The sequence below is a fragment of the Tupaia chinensis genome, unplaced genomic scaffold (assembly GCF_000334495.1).
Source record: "Tupaia chinensis unplaced genomic scaffold, TupChi_1.0 Scaffold000042_1, whole genome shotgun sequence".
Classification (NCBI taxonomy): Eukaryota; Metazoa; Chordata; class Mammalia; order Scandentia; family Tupaiidae; genus Tupaia; species Tupaia belangeri.
The window spans coordinates 3,597,084-3,614,945 of NW_006159497.1; the positions used below are offsets into that span (position 1 = coordinate 3,597,084).

Genomic DNA, 17,862 nt, shown 5'->3' on the forward strand with positions numbered 1-17,862 from the left:
GCCCCCCGCCCCGGCCCGCCGCCCTGGCAGCTCCCGGGACCCGAGATTCTCCTGGCCCCGCCCCAAGCCCCTCGGGCCCCGCCTTCCTCGGACTCTCCCAGCTTCCGCCCGGTCTCCAGGCAACCCCGCCATGGCGCCCGAGGAGACCTTTGGGTCCGAGCGCCTGCTATGGAGTTTCGAGCGCCGCTTCCTGGCGGCGCGCGCGCTGCGCTCCTTCCCCTGGCAGGTGGGTGGCGGGGCGTGCGGCGTCCGCGCTGCGGTGGGGACGCGGCGGGCTCCGGCTCAAGCTCTGGTCTCGTCCCACGTGGCTGCCTCGGCTCCTGCCTGTTAGACCAGGTCGGGTCTTCTTCCCGCGGGACTGCGGAGGCACCTCCACGCGCGCGGCAGGGCGGCCAGCGCCCCGCTCGCTGCTCCCCTGGGCTCCCGCGAGCAGGTTTGCTCCCAGTGCTTTTTTTCAGTCGGGTTCCAGGGTCGTGGACAGCTCGCGGTCGTTTCCATGGCTTTTGTTCTTAAGCCAGTGAGCATCCTGGTCATTGGGAAGCCGCTGCACTTGCCCGTTCTAAAATGTCAGCGTCCTCTGGAGCGCAGTGACCAGGCCAGAGGGCCTCAGGGCGCCCAGGGCTGTGTCAGGCACTAGACAGGAGCAGCCTTCCCTCCCCTGGGACCTGCTGTTCCCGGCACAGGCAAACGGTCAGGCAACAGCTTCTTTTCTGCCAAGAGGGGCTTAATGGACCCTGCCTCATTAATTCATGTGCAGTGAGCTCACTGGGATTAGTCACTTTGGAGACCTATTCCTCCCCGGGTCTGCCCCATCTTACAGGGCGGTGATTAGTCATTTGTGTTATTTCATTGACATGAAGCATTTAGCACTCCGATCAGTTCCAGTCAGGAGAAATAGGCATTTTTTAACATGAAATTAAAGCCTTCATAATAGCATCCATAGGTCGATGGTAATTGTTCATGTGCCTGAGCTAAATGCTTGCTCACGCTGACCCACAATACACTTGCAGTGGATGCTATTATCATTCACGTTTGTCCAGAGAGGTTATTTGATAAGGAAAGAAGTAGGGTGCAATGGTTAAGAGCTTAGACCCCAGAGAGCCTGCCTGCCTGGCCCAGTCCTCTGCTGTGTGACCTTAGGCAAGTGTCTGTACCTCTCAGTGCAGTGTTTTTATAGTAAAATGGAGGAGAGAATGATACTTACCTTGGAGGGCTGCTGTCCCGATATGTTGAGTGCTGAAGCCCTTCAATCACTGCCTGGCTCATGGTAAATGCATGGAAGTGTTAGCCAGTGTTTTTCTTGTTCCCAAATGTTTACTGAGTGCTTACCACGGACCAGGGAGCAGCAGTACACAGGACAGATGAGGCCCTGCTTGGATAAGAACCAGAGAATAAACAAACGAATAAACAAAACTCCAAAGTGGCTGTAAAGCTACTAAAACACAGAAATGGAGAATGGAGCAACCAGGGACATTCTCACCCAAGTAGGGGAGTTGGGAAGGCCTCCCCAGAGAGACACACTTCACCTGTGACCAGACGCTGAAGCAGCAGTCATGGGAGGGTCCTGGGGAATGGGATGTGCAAAGGCCCTGTGGTAGGAGCAGTTCGGAAATTGAGGACCAGCAGAGGGTGTAGGGTGCAGGGCTGGGTCAGGCAGGAGGAGATGGGGCCAGAGAGGGGCTGCCCTAGGCTTTCGAGTGCCTGTAGGATGAGGAGCTCTGAGGAACAAAGTGACCGGCTCACATTGCAGCCGAGCTGTCGGCCTGCCCAAGCTCCCCGAGGAGCAGATAAGGTAACGGGCCTGGTGCGTGCACATCTGTAGTTCCCTTTTAACTCTGAGCCCATGGCGCTGTGGCTCCCTGCTAAGTCCTGGCTGACCAGTTCAGCCCAGAGCTGGTCTGTGACCCAGGTAGTACCTAAGCAGCCAGGGCTACTGGGAACCAATCGTCCATCTCTGGATGGTCTTCCTGCGGCCCACCCGAGTGTGACCCATGACATCTGAAGGTCGGGCTTCCACTTCGATTGGCCCCAGGTCCTGGGGCGAAATCACTTAGCACTTTGCCACCATGTTCTAGTGCATATTTCATGTTCCTGGGAAAAGGCCCTTGAGATTTCTCTCTCCCTCCAAATAGAACCTCGAAGAGGAATTAAGGGACTCCTCAGATTCAGAGCTGCTGCTAGATATTTTGCAGAAGGTAAGACTCCCCAAATCACTGGGACGCATACCTGGGCCGCCTAATTGGCCGGTGAAGACCTGACAGGGAGGGGCCAAGGGTGCATGTCTATCCTTTAAGCACATCCGTGTTCAAAGAACGAAGCTTTCCAGTCAGCACCGCAGGTGGGTGTCAGCACCGCAGCTCCAGCTCTTGTTTTCTTAGATGAAGACATCAGAATATACGAAATTCCAGAGCGCAGGGATCTGGGGAATGTGTTTTAACCATCCACAGCAAAAACCGAGATGACAGGTGCCAAACCGCTTCCAGCATGTGCTAGCAGCTCAGAGACTTCCTTCTTTTATTTATGGACAATGCGGGAGGCCCGTCCTGCCCACTCACGTCTTTGTAGACACAGGTGGGCGCTTGCTTCAGGGAGGTCCATCTGCGTGCAGATGGGTTAGAGGCAGGACCACTGCCCAGCCCCACTGCGAGGGCTAGCAGCAGGACCACTGCCCGGCCCGGCCTCACTCTGACCCCACCTGGCCATGCAGATCAAGAGCAGCTCTCACCACCTCCTGGCTCTTAACCTTCATGACTGGCATGAGGCCATCTGAAAAGCCAAAGCTATGGACTCTCTCCCCAAAAAGCACCAGAATCAGGGAGGCTTGGACGTCTTCCTGCCCCCAACCACCAAGCCCATGCAAGGAGCCTGTTGAACTCTCATGCCGGGCAGTGACCAGGACTGCCTGCTGGGTAAGAGCCGCAGAGCCAGGGAGCGGCAGGGCAGCCCGGCAGTTCCATGCCGTAGGCTGGTGACCGTTCTTGCACACCCTAGCCGACAGCAGCTCCTGGGAAGGAACTTGGCAGGGCCATTGTGTCCAGACTGGACAGCAGAAGCACTGCTGTGGGCTGTGGCCTGTGGTGGGAGCAATTTCAGGAAAGGGCTTGTCAGGACATGTGAGGGACACCTGGGGCCAGAACCCTTTGCCGAAGGACTGGGTTACTCTTGGTCTGCCCTGGATTTGCTGGAGCCTGATACTCTCCAGATGCCTAAGAGGGATCTCTCTAGCCACCGTCTGTCCTTTGTCACAGACAGTGAGACATCCTCTGTGTGCGCAGCACCCACCGTCAGCGAAGTATGCCCGGGCCTTCCTCTCGGAACTCATCAAAAAGGTCAGTGATGGGTGACGTCCCTGTGGAGCCCAGTTGGTGTGTGGGGCCTGGCTCTCCAGAGGGACTCCCCGCCAGACCCTGAGACTCAGGTCCTTCCGTGCTGTCGGTCTGCTGTGCGCCCACTGCAAGGCAGGGGTGTGAGAGGACCAGGGCTCACCCCCTCTGCTTCCCGATGGCTCCAGCGCAGCTGCTCCCATCCCCTCCCACCGTGCAGGTCTCCTTCCTGCCAGGCAGCCAGCCCCTGAGTTCAGGAACCCCCACAGGTTCTGGCACTTTCCTGCCCTTGCCAGTCCCTGGGTTGTCCCTCCCCTGTAGGGCATTTTGGTTCTCACTGGATCCTTGCATTAAGTTCTCCCCTTTGACCTACCCACCTGGGCTCTTCCTGACCCACACAGGCTAGGCCTTAATGATGAGCCAAAACCAGCCTGCTCTGACAGTAGCCAGGTCATCAAAGGTGACCCCGCAGACCTGCTGTGGCCGGCCACACCTCACCCAGGCTGAGAGCTGAACATGCCAGTAAAGCCCTGCGTCCCTGTCACCCCAGCCCAGTTGTCAGTGTGGTGCTGGAGTCACAGCAGATCTGCCCAGCACCAGCAGGGGTGTTGCTGGCCACCACATGAGCTCTGCAGTCGCCCAACGAGCGCAGGACGGGTGACCATAGAGAGGCTCCAGGTGGCCTGAGAAGTCATCCCACCCTAGATCTCCCTCCAGGTTTGGTGAGCACCATCCAGCAGGTCTATAGTCGGAGCAAAGGCAGGCAGGCAGGCAGGATCTGGTTTACCTGACGGGGCGCGCTCCCCGCCCCCGCCAAAACCAGCCTGCTCTGACAGTAGCCAGGTCATCAAAGGTGACCCCGCAGACCTGCTGTGGCCGGCCACACCTCACCCAGGCTGAGAGCTGAACATGCCAGTAAAGCCCTGCGTCCCTGTCACCCCAGCCCAGTTGTCAGTGTGGTGCTGGAGTCACAGCAGATCTGCCCAGCACCAGCAGGGGTGTTGCTGGCCACCACATGAGCTCTGCAGTCGCCCAACGAGCGCAGGACGGGTGACCATAGAGAGGCTCCAGGTGGCCTGAGAAGTCATCCCACCCTAGATCTCCCTCCAGGTTTGGTGAGCACCATCCAGCAGGTCTATAGTCGGAGCAAAGGCAGGCAGGCAGGCAGGATCTGTTTTACCTGACGGCTCGTCTGCCCGCCCCCAGCACGAGGCCACCCACACGGAGCCTTTGGACGAGCTGTATGAGGCGCTGGCAGAGGTCCTGACTGCCGAGGAGTCCGCCCAGTGCCACCGGAGCTATTTGCTGGTACGAGACATGCACCCTCCTCCCCCACAGGCCGGACACCTGTCCTCCACAGCACTCATACAGGCCCCCGCCGGCCTCCCGTGGGGTCACACCCTGGGCCTTCAGTACTGCGGTCTTAGATGGGGTCACTTAAACTCCCTTAGCCCCAGGCTCCTCGTCTGTGGCCCAAGCACTTTGACCAACAGTATCCCTATCCTTTAGGGTCACTGGACGTTAAATTGGATGATACACGTTTCTTGCTTTAGCAAGGCCCAGCGCCCAGTCCTCAGTGTATCTTGATAGACGGACAGATGGTCTCTTCTCACGCCCCACTGAACAATGCCTGGTCTTCCAGCTTCTTGTCCTACACAAATCTGTTCTGCACACAGTGGCCGGGGAGCTTGTCTTCGGTTCGTTCATTCGAACCTGTTGCTATAAAATAAAACACAGGTAGAGAGAGCCATTAAATGGTCACAAGGCAGCTGTCATGGCAACCATCACCGCCAGGCCCAGCACTGGCGGCCAGCCCACGAGGCCCTCACCTTAACCCCTCTCGATCCAGCACAAGTAGCTACCATTCTGCCTTTGAGAGTGCTCACATCCTTGCTTTGCTTTGTGGTTTCCTCCCTCCACGTGCACCCCCAGACCTGGGCATGTCATCTTGCTTGTTAGCCAGCATGACGGAAGCCCCCATCCAGCACCTGTTCTGACCACGCCTCTGTTCACCAGCTCCGGCAGCACGGCCTGCAGAGCTCCCCACAGGCTGGGTTTGGGTGCATCCTCATGGTGCCGTTCAGCTTGCTCGTCTGTCCTGTTTGCAGATTATCAGCCGATTCAGAGGCTTTCTCAGGCCCACGGCCTTTGATCCCTTCGGCAGAAACACAATACAGGGTTCTGATGGCACACGGTGTCCGTGGACAGGCCTGTAACGGGAGCAGCTGTAGATGCTCAAAGTTAGATGGGTGAATTCGTGGGGGCTTTAAAAGGGAGGGGTTGCAGAATGATCCCATCCTTCAGCTTTCATGGTGGGCCCAGCGGCCTTACAGGAGCTGCTGCCTCCCTCCTCTGGCTGCCCAGTGGAACAGCTCACATAGGAAAGGTGGGAGGAAGCCTCAAGTCTTTCTTCCCTTTTCTCAGTTTCCAAGAGAAGTGAGCTGGTGTCCTATCATTCCCCAAAGGATGGTGTCCTTTGCAATAGTGTTCTCGTGGGACTTCTGAATGTGCTACTTGGGGCCACTTAGGCAGGCTACTGAATCCTTGTATCACCGCCCTGCTGGTTTTCTTGCTTTATTTTATGGCAAACTTTCCAGACTCGTCTTTGTATATTCCCTGCCCCAGACCTGGAATCAGCCATTTCTTCAAGAGGCCCTGGATCCTTTCAGTGGGAGACGATATTCGGAGAGCACAGGTGGAACCTCAGGGAGACTTGTGGCTCTGTGCAGGCCTTCCAGGGAAGAGCTGGGATCTGGGTGTTGACCCACAGACTGCTTAGTAAGATACGATACAGGTTCATACTGATCTTTGTAACTCAGAACCAGAACAGGGGCGTTTACTCCACCTCTTCACCTTGTACTCATGTCTCCTTTCATCTCACTGAACACCCTGGCTCTCAGGGCAGAGGGCATGATGGCGTTAGGACACCCTGGAGCTGCCTACCTGCCTCATCCCATGTGACTGATACAGCCTTCTCTGAACAGTGGTGCTAATCCTACCCACCAATTAGGTAAAAAAAAAAAAAAAAAAAAAAAAAAAAACCTTCATATGTGTTGAGGCCAGCAAGTGGCATGATGGTGAAGGCAGCTGGATGATCCCACATGGCCAGTGGCACAGTTCGAGTCCTGGGCCTGACTGCTTGAAAAACATGCTGGCGAGTGCACATGCTTTATGGCAAATTAGAAACAAAATCTGGGGGCCAGCAGGTGGCATGGGGGTTAAGGCACTGGACTCCCACGTTTCTAGTCCAGACCTGGCAGCTTACTTTCTCACTTTCCCTCTGTCTCTATCTTTCTCTGATGAACACACGTGCCCTATAGCAATTAGAAAAAAAAGAAGGGACCAGCAGATGGCATAATGTTTACATCACTGGACTCCCACCTAGCTGGCCATGATTCAAGTCCCAGACCTGGAGGCTTAAAGCTCGCACCGGGTGCATGTGTGTGCATGCCCAAGGTCCTAAGAGGAGAATGGAGGAGACAGGATTGCAGTGTGGCCATCCTCCCTGGGGTGATTTCTCACCTCCTGTCTCTGTCTCTCTCTCAAACGAGCACATGGACCCTATAGCAAAAATCTTTATTAAAAAAATAAATAATTATTATTTAAAACAGAAAGTTATGTGTGCACTCTATAGCAAAAATCTCTTTAAAAATAATAATTCATTTTTTAAAAAAGAAAATTTACATGTACTATTCCCATTCTCCCTCATTTGATTTTTTTTTTTAATAGGGCATTTGTGCTTGCTGGGAAGAGACAGAAAAAGTGAGAAGTCCCTGGGGGAATGGCCGCATGACAATCCCTTCTCCATTCGCCTCTTGAGATTTAAGGCACGCGCGTGCACGCACACACACACACACACACACACACACACGTTCCTGCACGCTTTTCAAGGTGGCAGGTCCAGTACTCGGACACACCGGTGACCCTGTGGGACCCCGCACTCGCAGGCGGCACTGCAGTGAACTCATCTCCCTGTGCGTGTAGTCACCATACCTACACTGTCCTCGTGCGCCCTCACGCAGTGCTCACTCCCTGCTGCCGTCAGGGCAAGTCCCCACACTGTCTCAACCCAGCCGCTGATAGCAGCACCGAGCCAGATGCGGGGCTCAGCTGCTTCCTCCTCTTGTAGTCTCAGGCCAGCCTCAGGGTGTCGCCAGGCCCCAGGGGCTGCGGTGTTTCCACGTGTGGCCACGAGGCCAGAGAGCTGTGACTTGGTGTTAATAACTGTAGGTTCGGAACCAGCAGGTGGTGTGGTGGTGAAGGTGCTGGACTCCCACCTGGCCAACTGCAGTGTGAGTCCTGGACTCGGCTGCTCGAAAAGTCACGCTGGGCACAGGTGTGTACATGCCCAACATCCCGAGAGGAAAAGGGATTGCAGCATGGCCATCCCCCCGAGGGGTGATTTCTCGCTTTCCATCTCACCGTCTCTCCAGCGAATATACACTTTCTACGGCAAATAAATAACCCACTAACTGCAGGTTCTTAGGAAGCACAGGGACAGCACAGAGGGCTGCACCCACCCACCCAGTCCCCGCATGGCCTCCGGCAGGGCTCACTCAGCTTCCCCGTCCCGCATGGCCTCTAGCAGGGCTCACTGGCTTCCCCGTCCCCACATGGCCTCTGGCAGGGCTCACAGCTTCCCAGTCCCAGCATGGCCTCCAGCAGGGCTCACAGCTTCCCATCCCGCATGGCCTCCGGCAGGGCTCACGCAGCCTCCCAGCCAGACACCAGCATCTGCCCATGGTGGGGGGATGACCTGCATCGTGTGGTCACATGTGTAGTCCGTGTCATCGGCACCATGGTCAAGACAGATAGTCCCCAGATTTCCCTGTGCCACTACCCCAGCCCACCACTGGCCCCCGCCCTGCTGACCTGCCCTACGTCTCTAAAACCCTGTCGTTCCGGGGCTGCTACGTAAGCCTCACGTGGGCACAGCACAGACCCGGACCTGGCTCCTTTCACCTGGCATCACGCGGGACCCATCCTGGCGGTCGCGTGTCCACAGCGTATTCCCTTCATTTCTGATAGGACCGCATGCGGTGGGTGTGCCCGTCTGCCTAGCCCTCCCCTGTGGTCCCTGCCCTCTGGCAGCTGGGCTGACTCTCGCCCCATCTTGGCAGCCTTCAGGAGACTCGGTCACGCTCTCTGAAAGCACAGCCATCGTTTCCCACGGCACCACGGGCCTGGTCACCTGGGATGCCGCCCTCTACCTCGCAGAGTGGGCCCTGGAGAACCCGGCAGCCTTCACTCACAGGTGACGGGGGTGCAGGGCAGGGCGCCGGGCCGGTTTGCCTGGCCCACCTGGACACAGCCCCACCCCCGCCCCCAGGACCGTCCTGGAGCTCGGCAGCGGAGCTGGCCTCACGGGCCTGGCCATCTGTAAGACGTGCCGACCCAGAGCCTACGTCTTCAGCGACTGCCACGGCCGTGTCCTCCAGCAGCTCCGAGGGAACATCCTCCTCAACGGCTTCTCCTTACAGCCCGACGTCACTGCTGACTCGGAGCGCCCCGTGGTGACGGTGGCCCAGCTGGACTGGGACGTGGCGACGGTCCCGCAGCTCTCTGCCCTCCAGCCGGACGTCGTCATCGCAGCAGGTAATGCCCGGCCCCGTAGACGAGCAGATGGCTCCCTGCAGCTCTGCACGCACCAGCTCGGGGAAAGGGAGCGCTGGACGCGGCAGGGACGGGAAGGGTGGGGCCCCCGGGATGGCCAAGAAGCACGGTGTTCCTCTCAGGTGCGCTGGGCCAGGCCTGCTGCTGTTCTGCTCTATCAGACAAGGGAGTGCTCACAGCAAGGGGAACGGAACAGGCCTCAGGGCAGGCCCCAGGGCACCCACCCAGCCTGGCCCGTCTGGCAGGCAAATGCCAGTCCCCTCCCCAGCAGCCTGAGGGCAGCGGCTCAGTTGCCATCCAGGACCTAACATAAAAACCAGAGCAGCCAGCAAGGCGGCAGCCGCAGCAGCCCGCCTCTGCCACCAAGACACAGGTGTCACCACGAGGTGTCCAGTGAGGCCCCAGGCCTGCAGGTGTCAGCCAGAAAGAGCTACAGAACCCCCTGACCTTCCCGGGGCCACACAACAGCTCAAACCAGCAGGACGCGGGACACCCGCTACAGGATCCAGTTCTTCCCTGAGCACCTTCCAGGCAGGAGGAGGGCTGGCCGTCCTCGAGCTCCGTGAACGCGGCCACGCCACCTCAGCCACGGCGCTCACAGCTCAGTGTTTGCCTCTCGCCGAGCAGCATCCTTTCTCCCCAGGGGGCAAATCCAGCCCAGCCCTGCATCCCTGTCCCACTGCCGAGGTCAGCACGGCCTGGTCCTCACCGGGCACAACCCTAACCTGCCTCTCACCACAGACGTGCTGTACTGCCCGGATGCCATCCTGTCCCTGGTCGGGGTCCTGCAGAGGCTGGCCGCGTGCCAGAAGGACCGGAAGGACCGGCAGGCCCCTGACGCCTTCATCGCTTACACTGTTCGCAACCCAGAGACCTGCCAGCTGTTCACCACCGAGCTAGGTGAGCCCTGGTCGACCCGGCCGGCCCCAGGACCCTGCCAGGCAGAGCTAGGTGAGCCCAGGCCAACCCCGCCAGCCCCGGGACCCTGCCAGGCAGAGCTAGGTGAGCCCCGGGCGACCCTGCCGACCCCGGGACCCTGCCAGGCAGAGCTAGGTGAGCCCAGGCCAACCCCGCCAGCCCCGGGACCCTGCCAGGCAGAGATCAGAAAAGAGAAAGAACAGGGCCCTGGAGGAAGCTAGCAAGCCCCACGCCCACACCTGGGCAGTGACTGGGCAGCCTGCCCAGGAGAGGCAGAGCCCTTGGTGCAGGGGAGCCGAGGTTCCGGCCCACATGGCAGCAAGGGCCCACGCTGGGGCTGGATCCCTGCCCACTACACGACTGGAGCTGGGTCCCTGGGTGTCAGTCCTCATGGGAACGCCACTTCAGGGGTGAGGCCTGTCACACACCTAGGACAGTGGCTGCGGGGGGTGCTTGGAGATGGGGACAGCCTTTGAGCACCTGGTAAGATCGGGGCAACTTCACTGCACCACTGTGGGCTGGGACACTGGCCTGACACTCGTCAGCGCCCCCACACCTGGGAGGGAGGGGTGCACCGTCATCCCGTCTAACCCACAAAGACACTGAGGCACAGGAGGCCATGACCCGCCCCCACAGACAGCAGCAAGGCCTAGCACCCTACCCCCAAAACACCTCTCCACACCCACAGCCTGCCGGGCCCAGCAGGGCTTTCCATGCCCATCCTGGAAACTGCGCTGAGCCCCTCCCGGCAGCTGTCTGCCAGCAGAGACCCCAAACGCCTATCCACATGGGCCCCCCGTTAACTACGGAGCAAGCAAAGGGGCATTCGCGGGACTGCTGGCCAGCACTAGCAGTCTTAGAAAGAACGAGGTCCTTTAGACACCAGGAAAAAAGCCTACGACGAGTTTTAGATGAAGACAGCAAAGTGCCAAACAGCATGCTAACCAGAAAGTGGCCACATACTGTCACTTCCTGACAACAGGTACCTCGAAGGCCGCACGGACCACAGCTGCCCTTGGGCAGGACGGGGCTGCACCTTGTCTGCACCCCCTCATTCTGCTCAATCCTAACTGCGCTCAGAGAGGCTGGCTAAGACCCCCAAGGCAAAAGCTCTGCAGACGCCTGTGCTCACGAGGCCCACGAGCCCCGCAACCTCTGTGGGGGTGCTGACCACACAACCATGCACGCTCCTCCCAGGCCGTGCCTGACAGGGAACCCCGCAGGGCTCAAGGGGAGACACAGCAAAGTGTGGCTTTGGTCCCTGCTGTCTGAAACCAGATTCCTGGTTGTACGTGGGGGCTGATTCCAGGTCTCAGGAGATCTGGAAATCTGTGAACCAAACCAACCCCATGAACATGCCCCCAGGCCTGTCCTAGCGGCCTCCCACTGAGACCTGGGGTGGCCTCCAGACACCACCGTTCTGAGACGCCTGTGCTTTGCCACCAGGGCGGGCCGGGATCCAGTGGCACACGGTTCCTCCTCACGACCAGAAGCTGTTTCCTTACGACGGGCACTCAGAGATGGCCATCCTCAAACTCACGCTGTAGGTTTCAGTGTTTCTGAAGGTTGCCATGAGAAGGAATCGAATTGTGTGGAGACTGAGGACCAGGCGTGGAGGCAGCACTCTGCAATGCCGTGGCCGTAGGGAGACCAGGGCTGGGCTCCAAGTGACCTGCACCTGCCCATGGTCTGGCCGGCTGGGAGAGCTGGGGAGGGCCGTGGCATGAGACCGGGTTGAGGGTGCTTCCCTCTCTTGTGAAAGAAATCAACTTTTAAAAATAACTTTCATTGATTAGGGCTAGCAGTTGGCGTGGTGGTTAGGGGCGCTGGACTCCCATGTGGCTGACCATGGTTTGAGTCTCAGACCTGGCGACTTGCTTTCTCACTTTCCCTCTCTCTTTCTCTCATGTCCCTCTCTGGTCAAATTTAAATAAATAAAGTTAAATAATAAATAATTCTTAAAAAAGAAAAAACTTTCACTGATTAACAATAAATCGAATCAGGAACCTCAGACTGAAGCCCAAACGGATACAGTAGGGACTGCTTGCGGGTGTGGGTGCCCACTTCCTGTCAGTGATTCTAGCTAAGAAAATCACCATCAGGGCCAGCCCTGTGGCCTGGTGGTTAGGGGAGCTGGATCCTACGTGGCCAATCGCATGGTTCAAATCCTGGCCCCAGCGACTTGGAAAACACTGGGCACATGTGTGCACGCCCAAAATCCTGACGGGATGGAGGGTGGAGAGCGTGGTGTCACCCACCACGCCCCACCAAGGGTGTTCTCTCCTTCCCCTCCTCTCTCCATCCCTCCTTAATGACTGCACATGCCCTCTGGCAAAATTATTTCAAAAAGAAAATCTCCACCAGTCAGAAATGAAAATTTTGGCTCAAAGATAAGCATTTCTTTTATGCAAATAAAAACACATGTTGGGTAAGACTTCCCCCACCTGGATGAGTTCTCACCCCTTAGCAGCCAGGCAGCCACACCCGTTACCCTGTTACACCTGCCACACTGGGAGCAGCGAGTGAGGGTTAGGGACACAGGAGGCACCCCACAGGGGCAAGCTGAAGGGGACCACACAAGTCTGAGAAGGAATGCCTGGGTGGGAGTTCAGAGGCCAGGCTCCTAGGAAGAAACCAGATAGACCAGTTTCCTGGGCTGGAGGCCTCTCACCAGATGGTGCTGCTCTCCTTTCAGCTTCCCACCACTGGAGGTGCTTTTCAGAAGCAGCTGCCCACGGCCTCCTGGGGCGGCAGAGCGGGAGGGGCGCGAGGAGGGCCGCTGGCTGCCGCAGGGTTCCGGTCTGGCCCACAGGGTTACGTGTCCATAACCAAAGGGAGCACGGTCCGCTGCCAGCTCTCATCCCACCGCAGCTGCTCCGACTCCCGCAGGGTCTTGCGGAACTGGCTGAGCTTGCCCACAGGGTCAGGAAACTTCGAGAAGAGCATCTACAGAAATGAGGGCCAGAACTCACAGGGTGCCCCCAGCCCACCCAGGTCCTCCCCAGCTCAGCCCAGCCTCAGCACCCCCTGGCTGACCCCAGGCCTCGGCCAGCACCACCACCCTCAGGTCCCCTCTCCCCACCAGACATTCGAGACCCCTTGTGCCCCAAGTCCTAGCTGACAGCACTCTCGAGACGTCCCTACACTCCCCATCCCAAACGCCCTGCCCTGGTGGCCCTTCACCCCTGGCCTCAGGCAATTCCTTCCACCAAGAGCTCTGTCTGGCAGAGCTGTGTCTTTGCCAGACTCCGATTGGACAGCAAACTACAGCCTGCTGCTGTCCTGCCGCTGCCTGTCAGTAAATAAAGTTTTATTGGGACAGCCCCACCCCGTCATGTAGAGCTGGCCTGAGGCTTTCACGCTGGAACAGACTGGTTCTGCCGGAGACTGCCAGAAAGCCCATGTACTGTCACCCGGACCTTTACAGAAACTGTACACGATCTCTCCATCCGGCTCCAGGACGTTACCTCTGATAGCTAGGGACAGGCACCCTGTGCAGTCCGCTCACCCTCTGTGGCTGGTTCAAGACGCTCCCTCCGCCCCACTCTCACCTCTGACCCTGATGTGGCTCAGTTCACCTACATTCAAGGCCACAGATCCAGAGGGTAGACCATGTCCTAATCCTCCCCAAGTTCCTCAGTCCCGGTCCTCCAGACCCAAGCGCCCCCGCACCCTGCCCAGGGCAGCAGGAAGCAGGATCCTGGGAGGAGGCTCAGTGCCAGTCCCCACCAAACACCCGACCCTGGGGCAGGGGCAGAGGGTACCTGCAGCTGAGCCGCCAGCTCCTCCGAGTCCTCGAAGACCAGGCCATTTTCCCCATGCTTCACAAGTTCGTGTAAACTGCAGAGAGAACCACGGGGACCTGAGAGTGGCCTGGGGCAGAGGCCGGGCCCTGACATGCAGTCTGGCCCATCCCAGCGCACTCAGGCAAAGCTGCCCCAGGCATCTGCTTGGTTTCAGCGGGTCTTTTCTTAGATCTGGCATCTGAGCAGAAAAGCAGGCCTGGAAGGACACATGAAAACGCAGGCCAGCCTGAGCTGTGCCGTGGTGGTGAAGGCAGCTAGATCCCCTATGTCCAATGGTGCGGCTCGAGTCCCAGACCCAGCAGCCTGAAAAACACTCCAGGCACGTGTGTACGCACCCAACACCCTGAAATGAGAAGGGATTACAGTGTGACTATGCCCCATCGGGGGTGCTCACTAACTCGCGCCCTCTCCCTCCTCCTCCCCTCCTTATCTCTCTCTCTCTCTCTCTCTCTGCAAGTCCACATACCCTCTGGAAAATTAAAAAAAAAAAACAAGTAAAAGTCCAAACCAATTTGAAAGAGGAGCCAGAAAGGGGGTTTGGACCTGTCACACACATGTCCTTCTCAATGAGTGTGTGCTCCGTGGATCGCCCCACACCCTCCTCAGCACCCTGCCCGAGAAGCAAGGGAAAAGCAACCCCAAGAGGCCGGCTCGGCTGGAGGAGTACTCCGTGTGGCCAGGAAGTCTGCCACCCTGCCACCCCCCGGCAGGCCGCAGGTCCCCAGGCAGGCACCGTGCTGCCCGTGCCGGGGCTGTTCCTCAAACCTCCTCTAGCACCGCCCTCTCCAGGTGCCCACCTCTGCCAGGTAGGAGGGTCCCTGAGCTCACTCACTCAACGATTCAACTCCAGCGACAGGAGCTCATCCAAACGGGATGTGGAGGGAGAGACAAAACCAAGAAACTGCAGGCAAGCGGGCCAGTACCCATCCCGCCCCAGCACCCGTTCCGCCCCAGCACCCGTCCCAGGACGGCTCCGGTATTTAAGACACAGGCCGCAGCCTTCAGAAAGTTCACAGAACGCGCATACTGCAAAGGCTATACGTGGATTTCAATGTTTTTCTGTACCAAAATAAACTTGTGCTTATCTATTAATACTTTCCATAAACTTTCTCAAGTCTCTTTTATATATATATATTTTTTTTTTCCCCCCATTGAACACATGCTCTAAGTGGAAGCCAGCAGCTTACCGGGCTCAGCCTAACTCCCATAGCCACGAGGGCTCCTGCCTAGCCCCCAGGCCCTGCCGTTTGACCGAGAGGCAGCACCTTACCAGGCAGCCCTCCTGGGGTGTCCTGAGCAGCTCTGACACCCCTCACTCAGCTGCCGATCTGAAACCTGGCCCCAGGAAGACAGATCCCACCTACCATCCGAAGTTCACGGCGCACACAGGCAGACAGCACCCGAACATGTCCACCACCTTCATGGGTAGGTCCAGGCCGCTGGAGGACTTGTGCAGACAGACACCCAGGTCCGCTGACCCTGCAGGGAGAGGGCGGGCAGTCAGAACACTGGTCATCACCCCGTGAACCACACCCTACCAGGACCGGGCACGATACCCATATGGGACAGAAACTGGGTAACATCTCTGACAGCCCCAAACACAGGTGGCTTCAGGGGCCAGGAAGCCCAGTGTGGGGGACCCGGCAGACTCCGACTACGCCCCTGACCGCTGATTCACTCTGCAAACTGCCTGTGACACGGTACTTGTTTCTCAGTTGACTGCTTGTTCTCCCTAGCCACAATTTACTTTCAAAGAACTCCCAAGCACTCCTGCTTAAGGGGCACAGCATTTGTTTTGGGCTGTTAAGAATGTCTGGAACTAGATCGTGGTGATAGGGGCATGGCACCTGAAAATAATGACTACCACACAGCTGTATGCTTGAAAATGGCTAGAATGGGGCCCGCCAGTGGCATGCCAGGTAAGGTGGCTGGATCCCACATGGTCGAATACAAGGTTCGAGTTCTGCCTCTAGCAGGTTTCTGCCATAAGGCACATGCACTTGCTGGAAAGAGACACTAAGAGGGAAAAGGAGAAGTCACTCCCCCAGGGGGATGGCCACATCACAGTCCCTTCTCCTCCATTCTCCTCCTGGGATTTCGGGCATGCACACACATGCACCTAGCATGATTTTCAAGCTGCCAGGTCCAGCCATGTGGGAGTCCAGTGCCTTTACCACCATACCACCTGCTGGCCCCTAAATTGCATATTTTACTACAATTATTAAAAATTTAAAAATCCGTGGCAGAGCCGCAGCAGGGCAGGCAGTGGGGCACCACTGCACAATACTGGGGCCTGTGAGAGGCCTGAGTTCGGACCCCAGGGTCACCTTCTGGGAGGCATGGAGAGACTGTGAGGGATACCTCTCTCTCAAGCAAAGAATAAAATAAGGGAGGAGCTGGCACACCAGGAAACATCCTGGCCTCAGGAGCTCAGCCAGAGGTTGTTGGCAGGTGATCGCCACCCAGGGGGCCCTGGAGCAGGGCCAGTCCGGCCTGCTCTGTACAGCCCTTGAGCCAAGAACGGCTCTTCCATTTCTACAGGGCTGTGAGAACAAGGACCATGCCACAGAGACTGTCTGTCCCTTCTCAGACCTCTGTCCTCTGCCCAGGGCGTCCCCCTGGAAGCCTCCTGGAACCACTCACCCAGAAGCAAAGGGTAGTCCTCAGCCTCCAGCCACGGGGTGCAGACCTGGACACGCTGTAAGTGCTTCTGGCCGATGAGGCGGCTGTAATACTCCTTCAGTGGCCCTTTACCTGAAGGGAGAAAAGCAATCCCTGCCCTGCCCTCTGCGCCTGTTGCAGCCTCAGGCAAGGTGCTTCTGCGGGTCACAACAGCCATCTTCCCAAAGGCCCCAGCCCATGGCAGCCCTATCCCGCCCTTCTCAGGAGCCCGAGACCCCAGAGGACTGCAGACCCTGGACACTGAGGCACGGCCCTGCAACCAGCTACTCAGCTGGGGCTAGTGCCAGTCAGGCCCCAAGCACCAATCAGGTGATCCAGCTCCTCTGTGCAAGGGGGTGACACAGGGACTGCCCCTGCCCCCAGGTCCCCGGTCAGCTGGCATGTGTGGCAGCCTCCAAGCTGCCCTGGGAGCCCAAGAGGAGAGCTGGGAGCAGGACGGAGCAGCCAACCCAGAGCCCTCCTCCACCCATAGCTGTTCTGCCCTCTCGCTTTTTCCTGCAGCTTCGGCAGCGATGGCATGTGGGACGGTGGGTGCTTCTGCTCTCAAAATATCACTGAAAGAGCTCCGGGCCAGCTCGCTGCTGCGTCAGGAGCTGGAGCCCACACGGCTGACCGTGGTTTGAATGTCAGACCCAGAGCATAAAAATATGCAGGATGGGACCAGCAGTGGCATAATGGCTATGTCACTGGACTCCCACGTGGTCGACCAGGGTTCGAGTCCCGGACCCAGTGGCTTAAACTCACGCCAGGCACGTGTGCATGTGTGCCCAAGATCCAGAGACAAGAATGGAGAAGGGACTGCGACATGGCCATCCCTCCCGGGGGATGATTTCTCGCCTTCCGTCTCTCTTTCTTGCAAGCACACACGCTATAGCAAAAACATCTTTAAAAAAAATGCAGGGCACGTGTGTGCGTGTCCAGAATCCTAATGGAAGGAGGAATGGCGGGTTAGGGACTACGGTAAGACCACAACTGGGGGCAGGGCTTTCTCTCACTCTCTCTCCTCCTACCCTCACTGGTGAACACCTGTATCCTCCGGCAATAAAAAATAAATAAAAAAAAAAAAGTTTGATAACCACTGGGAAAGTGAAAGCTCGGGATCTCTGAGGCCGTGCCATCCAAGAGTCAAATCAGAAACCAGGACTCCACATCCTGCCATGAGGCCCTGAAAGCCCCAGTTTCCCATCCGTCAAGCAGGGAGTGAAAAGCCTTCCCGTGGAGGGCTGGGTGAGAGTCACGCAGGTAGTGTCACATGGAAGGCATGCAGTCAGGACTGTATGTCCTCCCCCAACTGTCCCCCGAATACAGGACATGGAGGGCCCTGGCCCCACGTGCTACCTGTTATCACACAGACCAGCGCAGGAAGGTCCTCTCCACCCAGGGTCAGCTGGTCAAACTCTGTTTAGAAAAAGAACAAACCAGTAACAGGACCTTCGCGGGTGAGTACGGGGAGGGGCGGGGGGCGTGGCTTCACCAAGCCGCTCTGGAAGGGGGGGGGGCGGGGGGGGGACGCGGCAGGC

At 58.0% G+C, this 17,862-nt stretch overlaps 2 protein-coding genes across 6 annotated transcripts in view; one reads left to right on the forward strand and one right to left on the reverse strand.

Moving 5' to 3' along the window:
- Positions 1-129: 129 nt before the first annotated feature.
- Positions 130-11,672, forward strand: EEF2KMT (eukaryotic elongation factor 2 lysine methyltransferase). 5 transcript variants are annotated; one of them, XM_027773035.1, is made up of 8 exons: positions 130-226; positions 2,133-2,195; positions 3,249-3,329; positions 4,530-4,631; positions 8,444-8,577; positions 8,653-8,918; positions 9,678-9,887; positions 11,301-11,672. In XM_027773035.1, exons 1-8 carry the CDS (start codon positions 131-133, stop codon positions 11,399-11,401), a joined length of 1,053 nt encoding a protein of 350 aa, XP_027628836.1. In that variant the 5' UTR covers position 130; the 3' UTR covers positions 11,402-11,672. The 5 variants fall into 5 exon arrangements, with proteins under 5 accessions (XP_027628836.1, XP_006140774.1, XP_027628844.1 ...); XM_006140712.2 differs by having other exon boundaries at positions 9,678-9,836; XM_027773043.1 differs by having other exon boundaries at positions 3,253-3,329.
- Positions 11,673-12,227: 555 nt separating this feature from the next.
- ALG1 (ALG1 chitobiosyldiphosphodolichol beta-mannosyltransferase) overlaps positions 12,228-17,862 on the reverse strand; it is a gene marked incomplete at its 5' end in the record, with an annotated part of 12,926 nt that continues 7,291 nt past the window's right edge. The window contains 5 exon segments of the mRNA XM_014589087.1: positions 12,228-12,800; positions 13,619-13,694; positions 15,025-15,139; positions 16,304-16,414; positions 17,681-17,740. Of these exon segments, the coding sequence (XP_014444573.1) occupies positions 12,669-12,800; positions 13,619-13,694; positions 15,025-15,139; positions 16,304-16,414; positions 17,681-17,740 (494 nt within the window).